This window comes from Raphanus sativus, chromosome 1 (genome assembly GCF_000801105.2).
Source record: "Raphanus sativus cultivar WK10039 chromosome 1, ASM80110v3, whole genome shotgun sequence".
NCBI lineage: Eukaryota > Viridiplantae > Streptophyta > Magnoliopsida > Brassicales > Brassicaceae > Raphanus > Raphanus sativus.
Window position 1 is genome coordinate 10,470,816 of NC_079511.1, and position 20,064 is coordinate 10,490,879.

The 20,064-nt window shown below is 33.9% G+C and overlaps 5 protein-coding genes across 5 annotated transcripts; 4 read left to right on the forward strand and 1 right to left on the reverse strand.

Annotated features, from left to right (window-relative positions):
* Positions 1-6,104: 6,104 nt before the first annotated feature.
* On the reverse strand, positions 6,105-8,747 carry LOC108824994 (CRS2-associated factor 2, chloroplastic). Its single transcript, XM_018598600.2, has 6 exons — positions 8,048-8,747; positions 7,691-7,818; positions 7,357-7,582; positions 7,085-7,212; positions 6,724-6,859; positions 6,105-6,603 (listed from the first exon to the last, which is right to left on the reverse strand). The coding sequence occupies exons 1-6, from the start codon at positions 8,700-8,702 to the stop codon at positions 6,212-6,214; spliced, it is 1,665 nt and encodes a 554-aa protein (XP_018454102.2). The 5' UTR covers positions 8,703-8,747; the 3' UTR covers positions 6,105-6,211.
* An 823-nt stretch (positions 8,748-9,570) lies between these two features.
* Positions 9,571-10,407, forward strand: LOC108845042 (uncharacterized). The gene is made up of 4 exons (XM_056989580.1): positions 9,571-9,758; positions 9,849-10,003; positions 10,125-10,268; positions 10,352-10,407. The coding sequence occupies exons 1-4, from the start codon at positions 9,571-9,573 to the stop codon at positions 10,405-10,407; spliced, it is 543 nt and encodes a 180-aa protein (XP_056845560.1).
* A 611-nt stretch (positions 10,408-11,018) lies between these two features.
* Positions 11,019-11,700, forward strand: LOC130512395 (ubiquitin-40S ribosomal protein S27a-1). The gene has a single exon (XM_057010340.1). It carries the CDS (start codon positions 11,073-11,075, stop codon positions 11,541-11,543), a length of 471 nt encoding a protein of 156 aa, XP_056866320.1. The 5' UTR covers positions 11,019-11,072; the 3' UTR covers positions 11,544-11,700.
* Positions 11,701-13,623: 1,923 nt separating this feature from the next.
* LOC108858876 (axial regulator YABBY 4) lies at positions 13,624-16,271 on the forward strand. Its single transcript, XM_018632736.2, has 7 exons — positions 13,624-13,737; positions 13,806-13,943; positions 14,031-14,190; positions 14,281-14,329; positions 14,447-14,522; positions 14,662-14,760; positions 16,050-16,271. Exons 1-7 carry the CDS (start codon positions 13,639-13,641, stop codon positions 16,128-16,130), a joined length of 702 nt encoding a protein of 233 aa, XP_018488238.2. The 5' UTR covers positions 13,624-13,638; the 3' UTR covers positions 16,131-16,271.
* A 1,845-nt stretch (positions 16,272-18,116) lies between these two features.
* On the forward strand, positions 18,117-19,794 carry LOC108820903 (uncharacterized). Its single transcript, XM_018593965.2, has 5 exons — positions 18,117-18,335; positions 18,431-18,700; positions 18,986-19,090; positions 19,181-19,228; positions 19,306-19,794. Exons 1-5 carry the CDS (start codon positions 18,132-18,134, stop codon positions 19,543-19,545), a joined length of 867 nt encoding a protein of 288 aa, XP_018449467.2. The 5' UTR covers positions 18,117-18,131; the 3' UTR covers positions 19,546-19,794.
* Positions 19,795-20,064: the final 270 nt, after the last annotated feature.

The following is a 20,064-nucleotide window of genomic DNA, read 5'->3' on the forward strand; positions in this document are numbered from 1 at the left end:
ATTATTGTATAAGTATAATACTATAAAATATTACTATATTCTATACAATATATGAAGCTATGTGTTATTTGTTTTAGAAAGTAGATTAGACCCAACGTAGTTATAAGAATAGTCATATTTTTATGTATGTGTCTATGACTTATCTACCTAATGTTATTCGTACTAATAAAATTAATATGGCCAATGAAAGTATACTGATCAATTTAAAATGAATTGTATAGGGTAATTATAGAACGATTAATATTTTTAGTATTCTTAGTATATATCTTATTTAAATCGACATGTAATAAATGTAAAAATCATATATGGAATATGGACAAAAAGAAGAACTGTATTTAAGGAAATACATCAATGCAAAGTTAGACTATGATACATATTATATATAAAGAATGAGACATTTAATTTAAATATATGAAGTCCATCTTTAAAAATCTACCTAGAAGAAGTTGTAATGTTCCTGTTTTAATAAGATAGATGATATAAAATGAGTTATTCCATCAATTGTAAAAGTTCTTTTTTTTTTTACCATTTCCCTTTAAGAGAATAGAATAGTCATTTCATCAAATCTCACAAATAGATAAATAAATTACAAAGTAAATTATTCAACTACAAATTTGATTAAGAATGAATGAAATGAATATATTACATTCTTTTCTATTTCATGCATGTTATCCATTTGGCTGTAAGTGGTAAATGATATTCTCTTCGTTTTAAAAAGATACATATTTTAGATTTTTCATATATATTTAAAATATATTAAATTTTAATTGTAAATGTATTGTTTTTTATAAATATCAAATTTTCATAATTTTTAGCTAATAGAAGTAGAAATGATTTCACCGTGAAAAGGCAGTAAAACGCTCCTGCCGGTCCTCAAGACAAATCAATATACCATTATTGTACTACCAAATCTCAAAATATTGATAAATCACTCATAGTACAGTATGTTGGTTTTAGATGTTTTTCAAAGATTTCTTCCACGTGAGTTTGACTAACTCATTCGTTAAATTCAACTCTTTTTTACACCCAAAAAAAAAAATCTCAAAATATTATAAGTTCACAGACAAGACAAGTTAATATACCAATTATTGTACTACCTCAAATCTCAAAATAGAACAAGTTCACAAATAAAGGGAAGCAAGAAAAAAGATGCAAAGACTAGCAATACAAGAATAGAGGTTTATGTTTATATAGCGTAGTAATAAAAGACATATGATCTGTTATATTCCTTTTTTGTTGTTGTGATATGACATATACTTATATATAAAATAATTATTTAAAGTTGTCAGATTTTGGATTGTCAAAAACTTATAACACAAAACCAATGGAAAAATTGTCATTTAAATCATTAATTTTCAAATTTGGTCGAAAAAAATATGAATTTTCACTTGAACCATTTAAAGCACAAATTTAGTTTGAATAGACATTTTAAACCTCAACTTAATTTGACTAAACCAAATTAAATACGATGTTAACTCAGGTAACAGACTGATTTAATAGAGTTAACCACCGTTTCTAATTTTCTTTAAATCCTTGAAACTCGTTTTAAATTTTTTAAAAATGTTCTTTCAGAAGTTCGTGGCCAGAGGTACAATTAAATCAAAGCCTAACCACTAAGCTACATACAATTTTATTAACTTATATAGATACTAACCTTTGTTAAATTAAATAACATAAAATTCAAATTAAAAGCAACTGAACAGTTTAGGCTTAGACTGATAAAATCTCTGAACTGCTCTTGGTTCGATGCGTTATCTGGGATGAGGAAGTTTAGGCTTAGACTGATAAAATCTCTGAACTGATAAAATCTCTGAACTGCTCTTGTGTTCCTATCCAAATGGGTATCTACTAAGTTTTATTATTATTTACAATCCTAAGGAAGGATAAAATATCTGTATTTAAATTTGATTCATTATTTGTTTCAACTAAAACCAAAAAAATCCTGATATATGTAACTCTACGAAGTAAATATAATACTAATTTGAAATGTCCATAAAAAACAAATCACAAATATTAATACTTTTAGAAACGGATTTCTGATCCATCTGATCCGTTATATGCATATATATACATATATCTAAATAATTAAATATATATAACTTCTATAATATTATATTTATATAATGTTTACAATATTTTTATTTATTAAACTTATTATATTAGTTATTAGAATTTTAATAAGTAATAATTTTTATTTTGCAATAAGAGATTTTATTTTGTAATAAAATAATTTTATTTTACATCATTTTTGATTTTTTCTTCATTTTAATTTGTATTTTATTTGTATGGATCGAATTAAATATCCATTTACAAATCTAATTTTTTTTAGATATCCAGAATACTGAATAACCAAATGGATATAGATCAAATTAAATTAGATAATTGATTATTCGGATAAAACGTGTTGAATCACAAACACCTCCAATTTTTTTGATATTTTTGTTCTGTGCTCACCTCTGATCCTTATATCTATCCACCATTTAAAATCATAAATGCAACATTTGACTATTTATGGACTGTATTTTAAGATTAGTGTATTTTTTTGATTTTTGTCAAAAAAAAAAGTGTACCTTATCCATGGTTTGAGATATCGAGCAGGGCAATAAAAGTGGACCCGAATGTTTATTTTAATAAAGCTACATTCCACCACATATATGATATTAAGGACCACAGCTGCTCGCGAGAAAGATGTACATGCATGACGAAAAAAATGAGATCTCAAATTAGATCGATAGCTATTCATACAGCCTACATGATAAGGCTCGACAATGATATGTCATTAATACTTTGAATTTCATGGATGATGATTTCTAACATTTTTTATTTTTGGTGACAACCATAGTGTGATTTTCCAAAGATTTTTAGGCCGAAAGATCTTTGGAATCGACGTTTTCTTACCACTTAAGACATTTCGGGTGGCTAAAGAGAATCGAACCCAGTGTTGTACTCACAGCTGTTATCCATTTACCACTAGATCAAGACCACTTGGTTATGATTTCTAACATACTCGTATATATTTTTATGGAGCATCAGCAATCAAGATCATCTCTAAGGAAATGTTTTACGGGTTACGAACTAATAAGTCATGTCAGGCAAAGTTTTTAGCAATCAAAACGAATATGAGTAAGGCTTATGATCGAGTAGAATGAAGCTTCCTCCAACGGATTCTATTAAAAATGGGTTTCTCGTCAGATTGGGTTGCATTGATGATGCAATGTATCTCTTCGGTCAGTTACAAGGTATTACTAAATGGACAGCCTAAGGGGGTATATAGTCCCCGAGCGAGGGTTACGACAAAGAGATCTTTTATCACCCTACTTATTTATTTTATGTACAGAAGCTCTTATTGCTAACATTAGAAAGGAAGAGAGAGATAAGAGGTTAACTGGTCTAAAGGTAGCCCGGGCATGTCCACCAATTTCTCATTTGCTTTTTGTGGACGATAATTTATTTTTTTGTAAGGCGACTGTGCAGGAATGTCGAGTAATTCTAAAGATACTTAAAGACTACGAGAGGGCATCAGACAACAAATTAATTTCTTAAAATCATCGATCCAGTTTGGTCACAAGGTTACAGAAGAGACCAAAGTGATTATTCACGATTTGCTAGGTATCTCCAATCTAGGAGGTATGGGAAATTATCTGGGAATCCCACAGAGTCTCGGTGGATCAAAAATTTAAATTTTTGGCTTTTTAAATGAAAACGTCAATAAGAAGGTTAATAGCGGGACAATTCGTTTTCTCACAAGAGGGGGTAAAGAAGTCTTAATTAAATCAGTGTCTTCAGCTATGCAAACGCATGTCATGTCCTGCTTCAGACTCCCAAAAGGGATTACTAAAAAGATTACAAGCACCACAGCACATTTCTGGTGGGGAGGCAGCGGAAATAAATAAGGTATCCATTGGTTCTCATGGGACAAAATGTGTACACACAAGGAAGAGGGAGGCTTGAGTTTTAGAGATCTACAAGATGTTAATACGGCATTATTGGCAAAACAACTATGGCGACTAATAGATAAGCCGGATTGTTTATTTTCGAAGGTGTTTAAAGGAAGGTATTTCTGAAATTCTCATCCACTGGATGATCACAGATCTTACTCCTCATCTTATGGGTGGAGAAGTATCTGCTCCGCTAGATCTCTGGTTAAAAAATGGCTAATCAAAAGAGTTGGTACCGGGCAATCGATTTCTGTTTGGAACGATCCCTGGATCCCGGCTCCTCGCCCGAGATCAGCACTACAAAAAAATCCTGTTCAATTTCTAAATCCATCTCTAATGGTGAAGGACCTCATCAATCCACTAGATATGTCTTGGAATGTAAATTTGCTTAATGCATACATACATCCGGATGATGTTAAGATCATCAGAGGTATGGCGGTCAGCCGGAATCAACGGCCTGATAAATATGGCTGGGCGTTCACGGAATCTGGGAAATATTCGGTTAAATCAGGATTTCGAACGGAAAGCCTATACCCTGATAAGGGACCAAGGATAACACCTTTTGGACCAAATATCAAACCTTTACTGGCTTTTTCATGGAAACTAAATTGCTCACCAAAATTGCAGTATTTTATTTGGCAGATACTATCCAGAATTTTACCAGTGTTAAAAATTTTAAAGACACGTAGTATTGAATGTGATCTTCGATGTAATATTTGTGGAGCTGAGGAAGAAACAGTAAATCATGTTCTTTTTGAATGCCCACCAGCTTTACAAACATGGGCCTTATCAAGGATCCCATCTTCCCCCGGAGTTTTTCCTTCTACATCAGTTTATACAAGTTTGGATTATCTCTTCTGGAGGCTTCCGAAAGAAGTGGACTCCAACTATTTTGGTATATTTGGAAGAATAGAAACGACAAGATCTACACAAATAGGAATGGGAATCCCCAGGAGATATTGCGGAAAGCGGAACTTGAGGAAACACTTTGGACAGAGGCACAATTATTGATACCAACCCCTCACGAGAATGTTCAGTCTTCCACCGATTGGCAAACTTTGGGATCAACCAGGGTATGTTTTGTCGATGGATCTTGGAAGGAACAAGATGTTTTCACTGGACAAGGATGGTATTGCCGAAAGATAGATTCAGAGGACAAGATAATGGGGGCAATGAATCTCCGACGTAGCATATCTCCTTTACACGCAGAATGTGAAGCGCTGATTTGGGCAATGGAGTGCATGAAGACCCTACAGTTCTCAGATGTAGTTTTTGCAACGGACTGCTCTCAGTTGGTGAAGATGGTGTCCTCACCTGAAGAATGGCCAGCATTCACTACGCACATGGAGGAATTTCGCCGTAATAAGACTTTCTTCCATAATTTTAAGATCCGACATATTCTAAGGGCACAAAATACAACGGCGGACAAGCTTGTTCATGGGGCAAGAAATTCACCTTCAGCTATGTTATATGTCGATTCGATACTTTCGATTTGGCTTTCTGAACCGGCGGAATCACGTTAGAGTAGTTTTTTGTTGTCAAAAAAAAAAAAAAACCATTACATTAGTTTAATTTTCTATTATTTTTCCTACAACTAACTTAGTTATTATTAAATATATATCATACTAACCAACTATTTTAATATTTTGAAAAGAAGATATCTAAAAATATATTCTTAAGTATATTTTTCTAATATTACATTTTGATAATATCTTTTATTTAAAATATAAATATAAATTCTTTTAATATTTAGTTTTAAAATAATAAAAGTCATAATTAATATTAATTATAATTAAAAACGAACTATTGATTCATTTTCATTTATATAATAAGAAATAACAATTCTATAATATTTATATATACAAAATTTATATTCATAATTAAATTACTATACCAGTTAATAAATATAAAGTAACTTAATCCATTTATCAGCTAATTTATAAATTATAAAATAACAGAATAAGATATATAAACTAATAAATAATTTAATGTTTTAATAAATATACACACATATATATAAATTAGAATATTAAAAGTAGCTTTCTCTTTTACGAGTGCGTTAATAAACGCGTCGCAGCATAACGTATGATGTAGCCATTAATTTATTTATTTTTGTTTGGAATAATTAGACACAGACGAAACCATGGTTTAGGAGGAAGCAAGAGATAGACAATATGTAACCACTTTCGTATGGTGCTGTTTTAGTATGTTTCAAATATCGACAGTTTACACGAAACAAAATATGAAATTACAGTTAAAACACTTATGGCTCTCTATTTAAGTTTTTCCCTCAGCTTCCTAACTATCTTGTCAACGGCCAAAGATCCCTCTGGACCCACCGGTTCTAACGACTCATCATCATCGGAACACTCGTCGTCAAAGTCATCGTCTATGTCACTATACACTTCTGGACGGTCCTCGTCATCTACGTAATCCTCAGCACCCTCGTCTCCCGGCAAGACTAAGGCTGTGAAAGTGTGTTCTGCGGCCTGCGAAGTGCCTTCGAACTCTTCCACCTTCTCCAACAGAGCGTCTGGAGCGAGATCAAGCTCTTCCAGGATTACTGCTTTAGACGATTCCACGGCTCGTTTCCAGAGTGAGATCATTTTGGGGCTTGAGATCACTGTACTCTGATCAGACACTGTTTGTTCTTCAGTGGTTTTGTCTGAAACGAAAAGAAGAGATAAAAAGGTTTTATGAGAAAGTAATTTTATAGGTATTAAGCTTGGAATGTGGAGACCCTTTTGCTGTTTTCTTCTGAGTACTCAAAGAGAGTTAGTTATACCTGCATCATCTGCTATGTTGGTCTCAGAGAGGATTGCAGTTAAAGGATTGTTTACAAACCGCGATTTCCAGTCTCGTCCTCTCCACATGAGAATTTGCTCATCGTCAAAAGATAGAAGCACACAAGGAACTAACTCCTGCGAAAAAGATAAGATATGAAGAGACAGCTTGTGAGATACATATAGAAATGTTCAATGATGAAACCTGAGAAACTGCATAGTGAATATGAGACTCAAAGAACAAGAAAGCGGACCTAAGCCAAAGTGAACATGCAACTTCAAGTCGTTCAATGTTTAGATGAGAATATCAACGGAAAGTGATTGCAATGAAGAAACAAAAAGAAACTGTAGGTTTATATAGACCTTAAGCTTAGCGCCAATTTTCTTATAATCACTTGGTTCAAGTCCTGTGCAATCAACTTTCACCAAGTGACTCAGTTCGAAGGCATCCCTAACATCTTTGACCAGCGACACGTACACTCCATTTTTAGCTGCAACGCAAAACCGAAGAGAAATCAATAGTAAATACTTAGCCAAGTGTCTCACCTCTTCTTGCACCACTAATGTGCCAATTTACTTCAGTTAATGCCCAATTTACTTAGACAAGAAAGACATAACGATAAGATATTACTTACACAACTTGCAAATGGGCTTAAGAGACTTGCCCTTCACCCTCAACTCATGAGCTTCATCTTTGGTCAAACCTTCGGGAACTTCTTGAATGAGCTTTGGATAAACAGGAGCCGCTGGTTTCCACAGCATCAATGGGTACTGAGGACGTGTGCGGTAATTATAATTCCTTCCCCTGAAAAGATACACAACACCTCCAACCCTGTGAATGATCTCTCCTCCTGTCTTTTCCTAGTCAAGAAGTTCAAAAAAGCTGGAAGAGTCAGGTCACATCACCTCACCCAACAGTACACACAATAAACATTAAAGATGGTATCTATCTTATGCTACTCTCAATACCTCAAGAACACGGCACACATTATCCATATCCACAGTGGGAACACCTTTGCAGCGAACCTTACAAACACGCCGTCTCTTCCAATGCGAATGTATCAGCTCCAACATATTATGCGTAAACCCATCTCTCCCTGTTAAACACACACATAACAAAACTCCAACAAAATAAAAAATTAAAACTAATCTAACTATTTTATTTTTTTTGTCATCAGCTATATAGACTCATACTGAGGAACCAAACCGAAAGATCTGCATCCATGTGAACGATGAAAGACGATTGTTTACTAACACTAAGACTGGGTGGTAGGCAAAACTACCCTGATTAAAAATGTAAAAAAAAAAAACACAAAAGTCACTCACCCAAATTAACCTGGCGGTTATCATGCATATGAGGCTTAACCAACATCCCTTTCTCCCACTTCTTTAACGGCTCCCCAAGAACCTCCCCCCTCGTCATCATCCCCTCCTTCGGATACCTTCCGAACGGAAACGGCCCAGGCATCTCAACGTACTTAACACTACCGGCTTTCCCCTCCGGCGGCGGATCGAACGAATCGAACAGCGGAACCTTCTTCTTCGACTTCTTCAGCGGCGCCTTCCCCGTCCAAGGCCTCGGCATCGTCGGAGGGGCGAACGGCATGAACGCAGGCTCGCGTATCCCCACCGGTTTGGCCTTGGGAGTCTCGGAGTAGCTGAACTGGAACTCGAAGGGCGCGCCGGGGAGCTGGTAGGAGACGCCGGATTCGCCGATGAGGATCGCGCGTTCGCCGTCGGAGGAGATGACTCCTTCTTTCACGGGCTTGTAGTATTTTGTTCGGCGATGCGGGAGCTTCAGGGCTGGGTTTGATTGTGGCTTCTTCGTCGGCTGAGTGCGATTGCGAGGGGATGGTGAGTACTTCGGTATCGGAATCGGCGGAGGGGGGCGGAAAGAGCGTGACGGTGAGTCCGATGGTGGGGGCGTTGGAGGTAGGGAAGAGAAGAGGTTAACGTCTGGTAGTGATGCTACAATCGCCATTGATAACGTTTTTTGAATTTTACTGAAACAAAATAAACACGAAGATAGTCTCTCGCTGTTGGAGATACATTACTTTCCCAAAACGTCATCGTATTGATCATTATAGGCTTCACAAGTTAAGTTGGGTCTAAAGCCCATTAACTTTTGAGCTGATTTATCTATCTCACTAGAGCTATTCTATTTTTAGAGAAAATGGTAACAAAAGTACTCTATTTCAAATTTTGGCCATTTAAAACCTTAATTTTTTGCATGAATAATTTAAAACACAAAATTGTTTTCCACTTTCGATTTGAATCGTAAATTTTTGTTGACTGAAGATATATGTTTGAACAAAACTGATTTAATTCACCACCACTAACATATATAGTTGTATATATAAAATTTTAACATATATTAACAATTTTATTTTATTTTATATAAAAATATTACATAATTTACAAATTTTATTCCTTTTAAACAGTGAATAATATTTAAAATTTTTAAAGGTGAATACTATTTTAAATGAAAGTATTTATTTTAAAATATATTAATTTACCAATTTAATATCATTTCATATTTCATTCATATATTATTTCTATAAACAAATAGATAATAATGATAAAATTTATAAACAAATAGCATATAATTTTGTTTTATTTTATTTTTATAATAATTTTATTTTAAATTAGTTATAATAATATTATATTACTAAATAAATCATTTATTAAATTTTGTTAGATTTTTTTCAACTGGTTTGTAATTTCATTTTTTTACTAACCGCCATAGTTGCTTACCAATTAAGTTTATACGCCGAGTAATCGTTCAAACCGACCGCGTTTTATAACCTAGTCAACAAAAATCTGAAATTTAAAAGGAAAGTGAAACAAATATGCTTATAGAGAAATCATTATATATCTCAAAATCTTCTTCCATTTCTCTTCATATATTTACTACATTAGCAAAACACAAGGTGACAACTCTAATGGCTTACAATCTTCTTCTCACCGTCCTCATAGTACTCGTTTCCCTTTCTCTAGCTTACAGTTATTTTCATCCCACAAGAGATGTTTTGTTTAAGTAAGAAGAAGACCTCGAATCCGACCTAACTACTTACTCATATGTTTACGTAAAACTTTGAACAAATATATATTGTTTCTATCTGTTTAGACAAGACAATGATGAATCATACTCTATGGCCACGAGTGAGCAAGGGTCATCGATGATTGATGTTGAAGATCTAGTGAAAGCTCGAGTTCTTGAAGCTCTACTTGCTGGCTCAAAAGTGGTTGTGAATAAAGCTTCTAACAACACTTCATCCGAGAGTAATGTTTTTTTTTTTTGTTTTTTTTTAACCTAAAGAAAACTAATCCATTTAGTTTTTATTTATATTGGATATTCTTAAGCATTTATTTAATACATTCATTATACAAAATAAAATTGCAGGTTCAAAGAAGAAAAAATATAAGAGCAGAGTAGTACTACCATTGGAAGTTTTAGCAATCATACTAGCAGTAATTATTATCATCTGTGTTATAGACTTTTTCTATGAGAAGCACAAAACAAAAAAGGCTCAAAGTCTTGGACAAGGTATAGCTTACTCACAATCTATATAGATTATAACTTATTTAATGAATTGCTAATACATTTTTTGCATTGACGAAATGATACAGAGAAAGCAGATGAATCATCGAAAATTCAGACTTCCAAAACGGAGGATGTTGTCTAAAAGAACTTCATGATCGCTATCATCACTTGGATGGAACCAATGTTCAAGAAATTGCTATGCATTAACTAGGCGCTTTATATGGGATTAGTGACTATACGGATTATTCGGGGCCTCAACAACGAATTATTGATTTATTTTTATATATATTTCACATTTATATGAGATATTTTAGTTTTTGAATTTAATTATAAAATTATCGTGATAAATATAGATATGGAAAACTGAAGAAATTAAACAAATTTGTGGATTTATACTAACATTATTACCTAATTTAACATATTAAGACTAATTTATATCGATTTAAACTGATTTTAACCAGCTTAAAACATTTTAAATCTACTTCAATTGTATAAATTGGCATAAATCAGATTTTTAAAAAATTGTTTCGGATGAAATCGAGTTACCGCCTAGGCGCCGCCTAGACCGATTTTTATAACATTGGATGGAACTACATATATTTGTTTCTATGATTTTTTTCTGGTAGATATTTGCAACATGGTTTCAATCAATATGGGCTTTATAACTAATTTAGGCCCTAAAGCCCATCAGTGTAATAGAAGTGAAGTTCGTAGCCCTAATTTCATTGGTATAAAATCTCTTCCTAAACTCTTCTCTTCCTCCTCCGACCCAAAAAAAAAGAAGCAGAGAGAGCACTCACAAGAAAAATGCAGATCTTCGTGAAAACCCTAACGGGGAAGACGATAACCCTAGAGGTCGAATCATCCGACACGATCGACAATGTGAAGGCCAAGATCCAGGACAAGGAAGGGATCCCACCGGACCAGCAGCGACTGATCTTCGCCGGGAAGCAGCTGGAGGACGGAAGGACGCTAGCGGATTACAACATCCAGAAGGAGTCGACGCTTCACCTGGTTCTCCGTCTGAGGGGAGGAGCGAAGAAGAGGAAGAAGAAGACGTACACGAAGCCGAAGAAGATCAAGCACAAGCACAAGAAAGTGAAGCTCGCGGTTCTTCAGTTTTACAAGGTGGATGGAAGCGGCAAGGTTCAGAGGCTGAGGAAAGAGTGTCCTTCGGCGAGCTGTGGTCCGGGGACGTTCATGGCGAGTCATTTCGATAGGCATTACTGTGGCAAGTGTGGAACCACTTATGTCTTCAAGAAGCCTGATGAAGAGTGATCAATGAGAGAGAGATTATTACTAGGTGTTATGTTTTTGTCTCTTATTTAAAACTGAATTATCGTTTATTCAGATAACTTTTAGATGTTTTGTTATAACGAAGGTTAAATTTCTTTTATGAGATTATGGTTTGTTTTTAATTAGTTGCATTAAGTCACTGTATTATCTCTATTGACTGTTTATTTGTACAATGTGTAGATTCTGGTAGGATGGTTAGGATGATAGTAGGCTTAGATGGTCAGAAATCTCCTCTGCATCATACTGGAGATTTAGTAACTTGTGAGTTGTGACTTGTGACAGTTGAAGTAGGATGTTTAGCTGAACCAGTCTTTAGCTTTGGTCATCTAGTTTTGTATTTCGTGTGATGGATTTGTCTTTCTGGTAGGCAAAATTATTGTGTTGAATTTTTTTTTTCTCACTTGGCTGCTTATAAGTTATAATGTTATTTCCACCACCAAATGTGTTTATGTTGCTGTTCCTCTGAATCTGATTTCACTTGTTTTGCTAAATCGTCACTTGTGAAATATATATTTTTCATAAGCAGCAAAGTAAATTATGAGAAACGTATATGATTTTTAAAATCTGCAATAACATTTCACTAACTTGTTCCCAAGAAGGACTCGCATGTCCTCAAAAGTGTAGCAGTTTCTACTCAAATACTCATGAAATGGTGACATGGGTCGCATGGGATTGTGACAACAAAAACAAAAACTATGTATAAATGAATAGAAAATTGAGTAAATGTTTGATGTAAGTCTTTGTCTTGTGGTTGAAACCAACATAGGAGATGAGACTATGAGAGTAAGAGAGTCAGAGAGAGCAATAAAGGAGAGTGGCAGTGGAAATTGGAAACAACATGAGGATCTAGAGAGAGAGCACTGAAACTTGAATTTTAGAGATTGAAACTGAAAGAGATAGAGAAGGAGAAGAAGACTTTGGGCAAAATGTTCAAGAAACAGTTAGCAAAATTGTGAGAAGGGAAGACAAAATCATAAGATTCCGAGTTACCAAAAATGATGAGTCTCCTAGAAACAACCGCACTAGTCTCAACTCATTGCACTTTCACTCTCAATCTCATTTCAAACCTAAATTCCAAAAACTGCATTGTGTTTTGTGGGAGATTCAATAAATCCCATTTAAAGAGACAACTACACATGAGACAAAGAGGAATTTCTCTCAACTTCATTTGTTTTTTTTTTTCTCTTCTTTATAACTTGCAAACCAATCTACTACACTCACCACCTCATTTATTACCTATCCGCTCTTCGATCTACCATCTATCTGTGCAACGTGGCTTTCCATTTTGACATGTTGACCGTAACACCATACATACTCGTCACCAACGGCTATGTAGTTTTATATATATTAGCTTTTGTTATTCTATTGTTCACCCTTTTGTCTAATATTGCAATTAACCATCTTATCATACGGATTTCTAAAGAGTAGAATATGACTGAACTTATGTGTTGCGTTTATGGGTTCACAGAATCATAAATGTGTTTTTGATTACTTGTATTTGATAACTAAATTTCTATCCTAATGATAAACTTTCAAAACGGCACGTATCCCTTTGATTATATGTGCAGGCCTGTATATGTATGCACCTAGGAATATATACATCTATCTAATTAATGGTTTTATACAACGGAAACCGGATTTTAATCACACAAGAACTTGCCGACAAAAACAATTGTCACTAGAACTCCATCATCACAATACATATATTCTATACATTATTTATTTTCTTTAGAAAATAAAATGTAGTTTGCTAAGAAGTTAGGAATGTGACTAATAGAAAGAATGAGAATCATTTACTACTCACAGCTCATCGAAACAATGAAGATTCCCAATTATTAGAAAATGAGATGGAGACGTACATAAGAGGAAGCAAGTAGTGCATTTTGGCATATAATTAACCAAAGTATTTTCACATGAAATATACAAAATTTGCATTAGTGATTAACAACGCCTAGCTATCTCTCTTACTCTATATCTATATAAACACACACACACACACACACACATATCTCCTATCTTTCATCATACACACAATCTCTCTCTATCTATATTTCTTAGCAAAAAAAAAACTTTCTATATGACAAAAATTCCTAACATGACGACACTCAACCAGCTGTTTGATTTGCCGGGGCAGATTTGCCATGTCCAGTGTGGTTTTTGCACCACTATTTTGCTGGTACACCTTAACTTCTTCTTTCTCTCTTTTTGGCTATATGCAGATTTCATGAATTACATGTTTTGCAGGTGAGTGTACCGTTGACAAGCCTGTCAATGGTGGTGACTGTGAGATGTGGGCATTGCACAAGCCTTCTCTCTGTCAATTTGATGAAGGCTTCCTACATTCCTCTTCATCTCCTCACTTCTCTCTCTCATCTCGATGAGGTTCCCATAACATATATCTACTATTCACATGGTCTCTACATCTATATATACATCACTCTAATTAATTTTGGTATTATCTTTGTGTAGGCGGGGAAACAGGAGGTTGCAGCTACAACTGATGGTGTAGAAGAAGAAACATGGAAGGTGAATCAGGATCAGGAAACTAGTCGAACGACTTTGGTCACATCTTCAGACAATGAAGATGAAGATACAGATGTGTCTCGTGTTTACCAAGTTGTCAACAAACGTACGTCTGTGTGTCTATATACATATATAGTTTGGCTTTTGTCAGCTTCCGTTAAATTCGCTAATAATTGATGTTTTTGAGTTTGAATAGCACCTGAGAAACGACAACGAGCTCCTTCCGCTTATAACTGCTTCATCAAGTAAGCAATCAATCTAAGAAACTATGTTCATTAATCTAATATAATTTGCTAGTGTATGATACATTTTCATAATTTTGTAATATAGTTTTCTCATCGGGGTTGATTAAATTTGAGCAGGGAAGAGATCAAGAGGTTAAAGGCTCAGAATCCAAGCATGACTCACAAAGAAGCTTTCAGCTTAGCTGCCAAAAATGTACTCAAGATTTTTTCTTTAACTTAAAACTTGAGAGAAGAAAAACCCTAGTTTAGTTTAGTTTTATCTTTTATTCAGCTTAATAGAGAGATCTAATTCTTGTGTGGTTTCAATTTTTTTAAATTTTGGAATGGTGAAGTGGGCCAATTTCCCTCCGGTGCAGAACAAGAGGGCTGCCTCAGATCAATTTTTTTACGAAGATGACAACAATGCACTACTATCATGCAATGCTCTCGAGGTAAAATTTCAGCTAAATATGTTTTTACGACTGTTATATCTTGTTCTTTTATTTGAAAAGAAACGGTTATATCTTGTTTCAGCATCAAGAATCATGTATCCTTGACAAATAAACCACCATGTATGTTAGCAGACTAAAATTTTCATCTCCAAAGCAAACCAACTTTAACTAGATCCAAATAAAACCACTCTCAGTAAAACTTTCAGAACCCTAGCTAGAGTTATTTATTTTTATCTAGGTGAACTCAAGGAGAGAGGTAATGAGCATAATTGATCCTCAACTACTAGAATGTGTGAAATTTATGACCAAACCCCTTTTATAGTATTGAAGCTCACACTGCATACATATTACTTTTAAAGAAACCCATTCGATTAATTAAAGCATTCCATATTTTAAAGGGGGTTATTGGAATCAGAATTTGGAAGGAGTTTAGTGATTTTAAAAATTGACAGATTTTTAGAAGTTAAGTAGAGTTAACAAATTTCTATCAAATATTTTGTATTGATTTCAACAGATTTTATTAATTATCATGGATTTGCATAATATATTTTTTCAAAATATTTCTAGTTGTAAGGTAACGTATACAATCTCTCTAGAACTTTTCCAAAAATAAAATCTCGAAAAAACCACATATATATAAACATCAATTGATACAATGATACACATTTCTCATTTTTCTTATGTTTGGTGAGTTCCTCTTCTTATTGGTTTTCTTGTGATAATAATCAGTCTTATTTTCTTTGACTTTTGTGATTTTTTCGAAACACTATTCTAGTTATCGTATGAGTTATATTTCTTCACCATTATTAAATCAAACAGTTGTTTTGTCAAATATGAAACTATAAAAAAATATAATGAATTACAGATCATGTGAGTTTGGTTGCTTCACCATTATTGAGTTTGGTGTAGTGTGTTTACGTAGATAAATATTCAATATGTATATGTTTTTCTTACTTCACAGATTTCAGAAATCTTATGAGTATAGGTGATATTTTCAAAGTCTAGTCTCATGAGTAAAAATATAAGGAATCCACCTTCCAATAACAATAGAATTTAATGGAATAGTAAAATCCATAATAACTAAACTTTATGAATAACAAAGGATTTGAGTGGAATTTAGAAGTCATCAAACCAATAACAATGGATTTTAGTAAGACTTTTAAAATCTATAAACCAATAATAGTGGATTCTCAAAATTTTAAAACTCCTTTAGAATTCTTAAACCAATAACCCCCCTTAATATAACTTGAGATTTTAATTTATTGTTGAAATTAATGTTCGGAATGCAGGACCATGAAGAAAGCAACAATGGGTTCCGAGAGCGAAAGGCCCAAAGGCATTCCATTTGGGGAAAATCTCCATTTGAGTAATAACAATTTGGCATATGAAATGTGATGGTGACTATTTTCTTCTAGCTATGGTTTGATTTTGTTGCTTTAGTTTCGTATTGTTGGAGAGAGAAGGATCTAAAATGTGTGTAGGATTTGGGTGTTCGAGGAGAGTCTTGGGAATGAGCGAGTTTATTCAGTAATTTCGTACTTCGTAGCTTTGAAGTTAGTTTGAAGAGACATTGACTCTATACCGAATCCTACTTTTGCATTCATAACTACTTATGTTTAACATTCCACAAAACACTTTAGTAAGGATCTTTGATAAGCTGTGCCATTTATTAAGATTCTTCTTTGACTTCACTTAATGCTTTTGTACTAAGGGGAATAACAAGACACATACTACAAGCCAATCGTAAATACTATTGAAGTAATGAGTTTACAACACTTACATTTATTGATATAAAAATATCATGAAACACCAAGTCAATTTTCATGAGAAAATAATATACTAGTAGTACTCGATTGGCTTCATCGTCTTAGATAAAAAAAAGTGGTAGAACATGCCAGCATTTTATAACAATCAAAACATCAAGTCAATTCCGATTTAGTATATATACGAAAAATATGGTACGTATCCTTCTCAAGTTCCTACAGAAGGCCGAGACTTGGACAATCTTAAAATCATACGTTTTGAAATGTGGATACACACACTCTCAACACCATAGAGGCATAGAGGGAATACTTGTACCTGATAGTGATAGCACATGTATAAAATTAACATCTAGTGCACTAACACCATATCATTTTACGATATTTCTGACCGTAGAAATGTTTTTAGAAGGCACATCGGTGCTCCAAGTGAATTTGACCGTTTTCTACTTTTCTCCATGCCAACCATGTGTAGAACTGAAAAACTTCTTTTAGCTCATCTTACTTCCATTCATTTTCTTATATAAATATAGTACAGTATATTGTAGTTAAAATGGATAGATATCTTTGGATATTTGGAAATCTTTGGGTACAACATAAAAAGGATTAACAAATTTTCAAGAGATGATGTTATTCAAAATACAAACTTTTTGACTGTATTAAATAAATATTTATATTAACAAAGCATTTCTCTAAACAAGTTGTATGCTTGCACTAGGGGTGGGCAAAATATTCGTAAATTTTATTCGTAAATTTTGATTCGATCCGTTATTCGTTTCGATTCGATCCGAAAAATCCGAATATCCGTAACTTAACGAATCGAAGCAAATACTAAAATCCAATATTCGTCAAAGACGAAGCAAATCACAAATACTAATATTTTTAGAAACGAATATCCGATCCGATCCGTTATATACATATATATGTATACATATTTATAAAATTATATAATATATATACTTTTATATCTTCATATAAGTTTTATAATGTTTTTATTCACTAAATTAATTATTTAGTTATTAAAAATTTTGAAAGTATGTAATTTTAAAAAAATAATTAATGAAATATTATTATTTTATTTCAAATTTTCTTCTTTTTCTTTTATTTTCATTTATTTTTTTTAATTTTTTATTATTTTTTACGGAACGAATCGGATATCCGGCAAAAATTCGGATATTCGCGGATATCCGGTATTCCGAATATCTGAAGAGTTACGGATCGGATCGGATCAAAAAATCGAATATTCGTAAGGCACGGATCGGATCACGGATATCCTTAAAATTCCGGATATCCGGTCCGTGCCCACCCCTAGCTTGCACGTTTCCTCTCAACTACTAATAAGACTAAGAGGGACAATTTCGTACATATAATCACATCGGTAGGTGGGTCCTGTTGGCAAACGCGGCTCAACAACTCATTATGTGCCGGAATCGCAACTTCTTTAAAAAAATACCCACCTATTATTAATACATCTCCCAATAATAACACGCCACGTCAGCCTTCCTTGTCAGCGATTGGATAAGGACGACCACCACCTCAGACGCTGTCGGAGACGTTTCATTCCACCTCCCCGGACGATTAGTGGCATTCTCGTAGATAAATTCGTAATTTATGGGCGTTCCATCGAAGTGTCTGCTTATAATCAAAAAAGTCCACCGCGAAACAAACACAAAAACTCAACTCAAACTCAACTCATCCTATAATTATTCTCTCAGAAAAGAAAGAAACCAAAACCCAATTTGGTTACCTCTTACCTCAATCCATAAGTCAAAAAAATCATCAAGCTTTAAGCTCAAAAACTTCGATCTTGAACTGGTAAAGCTCTTGTCTTTTTGTATTTCACGATCGATCACAGAACTTGATCTGGTCTGCTTATCGTATCTTTGTCTTTGTTTCCTTTTTTGGAGAAGATGGGCTCTGAAGGACCAAAAGCAATTACGATTCACGTGACTGGCTTCAAGAGGTTCCTTGGTGTCTCCGAAAACCCTACTGAGAAAATCGCTAGTAATCTGAAATCGTATGTGGAGAAACGAGGGTTGCCTTCTGGACTGACTCTTGGTACCTGCACCGTTCTTGAGTCTGCTGGGGAAGGTGGAAAGGCTCGGCTTTATCAGGTTCTCGAGTCTAGTGTTGCTGCTGCCTCTGGTGATAACAAGAACACCAATGGAACTGTTGTTTGGGTAAGAGAGAATTCTTACTATAATTACTTGATAATTGATTCGTGGTTCTTGATTGTTGCTCACATTTGGTTAAACGCTCTCTTGTGTTTTAAACGCTTGATTTGTGTTTGGTGCTAAATATTGTTTTAAGGTCTTATGAAAGTTTAGATTTTTTTTTTTGTAGAACTTGTTGTAACTTTGAAATGAAGGAAACATATTGTTAATGAAGGAAACATATTGTTATTATCTTATTGTTGTTTAGATGGTTTATCTTCTCTTGGTTGGTTGGTTGTTTTGCATCTTCAGCTTCATCTTGGAGTGAATAGCGGATCGGAAAAATTCGCAATTGAAAGACAAGCAGTGAACGAAGCTCATTTCCGTTGTCCTGATCAATTAGGCTGGCAACCACAGGTATATTAATTATTCACTTTCCATTAATAATAAACATATTCAAATCCATCAAGATACACTACTAACTGAATAACAATTTCTTCACCACAGAGGCTTCCTATAGTTTTTGAAGATGGAAGCATTTTAAAGGCAAAAGAGGTAAACTATTATAAAAATACAAAACACTTCAACCACAAGCAACATTCTAATGTGTTTCTATTGGTGTGTTGTTTCAGACTACATGTCCAACAGAGTCGATATTCAATATACTAAAGAACAAAGGCTACGACGTTGTTCAATCAGACGACGCTGGACGGTTTGTGTGCAACTACCTCTACTATCACTCCCTCAGGTTCGCTGAGCAAAAGGGACACAAGTCACTCTTCCTCCACGTTCCTTTGTTCTCCAAAATCGATGAAGATACTCAGATGCAGTTCGTCGTCTCTCTCTTGGAGGCAATTGCAGCTACTTGCTAGTGTACTATTGCCAATGTGTGCAAGTATAATGTATATCATCCTTCTACGAAGCATTGTGTTCTTTTGTTGGGGAGTGTGGTTGTATTGTAGCTTGTGATATAAAAAAAAAGACTTATTGCTTTTGGCTCTGAAACTTTCTGGGTCTTGTAAAGCACACGATTAGGAAAGAAAGAGCCTTTTGTGATCGTCTCTGTAATAAAAAAAATATTCTCTTTATTGAAAAATGTCAAAGTTTGGGTTTTTATGATATTTTTCTATGTTATTTCTTGTTTTTGCTGTGCATTATACATTTATATCATTTATTTCTTATTAAATTATAAAATTATTTAACCGGATCTTATTATTGATAATTATAATTTTTTACAAGAATTTAAATTTAACTGTTTATTTTCTAGCACAATAAACCATTTTTAAAAAAATTCACAAATAACATTTAGTTTGAAAAAAATCTTATCTGTGGTTTTAAAATCCAAAAAAGTATTAATAAATCTTCTGTTAAATTAATTTTTCTAGTCACTG

What these genes read in the sequence shown, in the direction of transcription:
- LOC108824994 (XM_018598600.2), bottom strand. Translation starts at nt 8,702, where the DNA reads ATGGCGATTGTAGCATCACTACCAGACGTTAACCTCTTCTCTTCCCTA. An exon ending in TAACCGCCAGGTTAATTTGG is followed by an intron (nt 7,819 to 8,047) that starts GTGAGTGACTTT and finishes TGTGTTTAACAG; the next exon opens with GGAGAGATGGGTTTACGCAT. An exon ending in AAATTGGCGCTAAGCTTAAG is followed by an intron (nt 6,860 to 7,084) that starts GTCTATATAAAC and finishes TCTTTTTCGCAG; the next exon opens with GAGTTAGTTCCTTGTGTGCT.
- LOC108845042 (XM_056989580.1), top strand. Translation starts at nt 9,571, where the DNA reads ATGCTTATAGAGAAATCATTATATATCTCAAAATCTTCTTCCATTTCT. An exon ending in ACAAGAGATGTTTTGTTTAA is followed by an intron (nt 9,759 to 9,848) that starts GTAAGAAGAAGA and finishes CTATCTGTTTAG; the next exon opens with ACAAGACAATGATGAATCAT. An exon ending in GGCTCAAAGTCTTGGACAAG is followed by an intron (nt 10,269 to 10,351) that starts GTATAGCTTACT and finishes GAAATGATACAG; the next exon opens with AGAAAGCAGATGAATCATCG.
- LOC130512395 (XM_057010340.1), top strand. Translation starts at nt 11,073, where the DNA reads ATGCAGATCTTCGTGAAAACCCTAACGGGGAAGACGATAACCCTAGAG.
- LOC108858876 (XM_018632736.2), top strand. Translation starts at nt 13,639, where the DNA reads ATGACAAAAATTCCTAACATGACGACACTCAACCAGCTGTTTGATTTG. An exon ending in TCAGCTTAGCTGCCAAAAAT is followed by an intron (nt 14,523 to 14,661) that starts GTACTCAAGATT and finishes GGAATGGTGAAG; the next exon opens with TGGGCCAATTTCCCTCCGGT. An exon ending in TATCATGCAATGCTCTCGAG is followed by an intron (nt 14,761 to 16,049) that starts GTAAAATTTCAG and finishes TTCGGAATGCAG; the next exon opens with GACCATGAAGAAAGCAACAA.
- LOC108820903 (XM_018593965.2), top strand. Translation starts at nt 18,132, where the DNA reads ATGGGCGTTCCATCGAAGTGTCTGCTTATAATCAAAAAAGTCCACCGC. An exon ending in AAAACTTCGATCTTGAACTG is followed by an intron (nt 18,336 to 18,430) that starts GTAAAGCTCTTG and finishes TTTTTGGAGAAG; the next exon opens with ATGGGCTCTGAAGGACCAAA. An exon ending in AATTAGGCTGGCAACCACAG is followed by an intron (nt 19,091 to 19,180) that starts GTATATTAATTA and finishes TCTTCACCACAG; the next exon opens with AGGCTTCCTATAGTTTTTGA.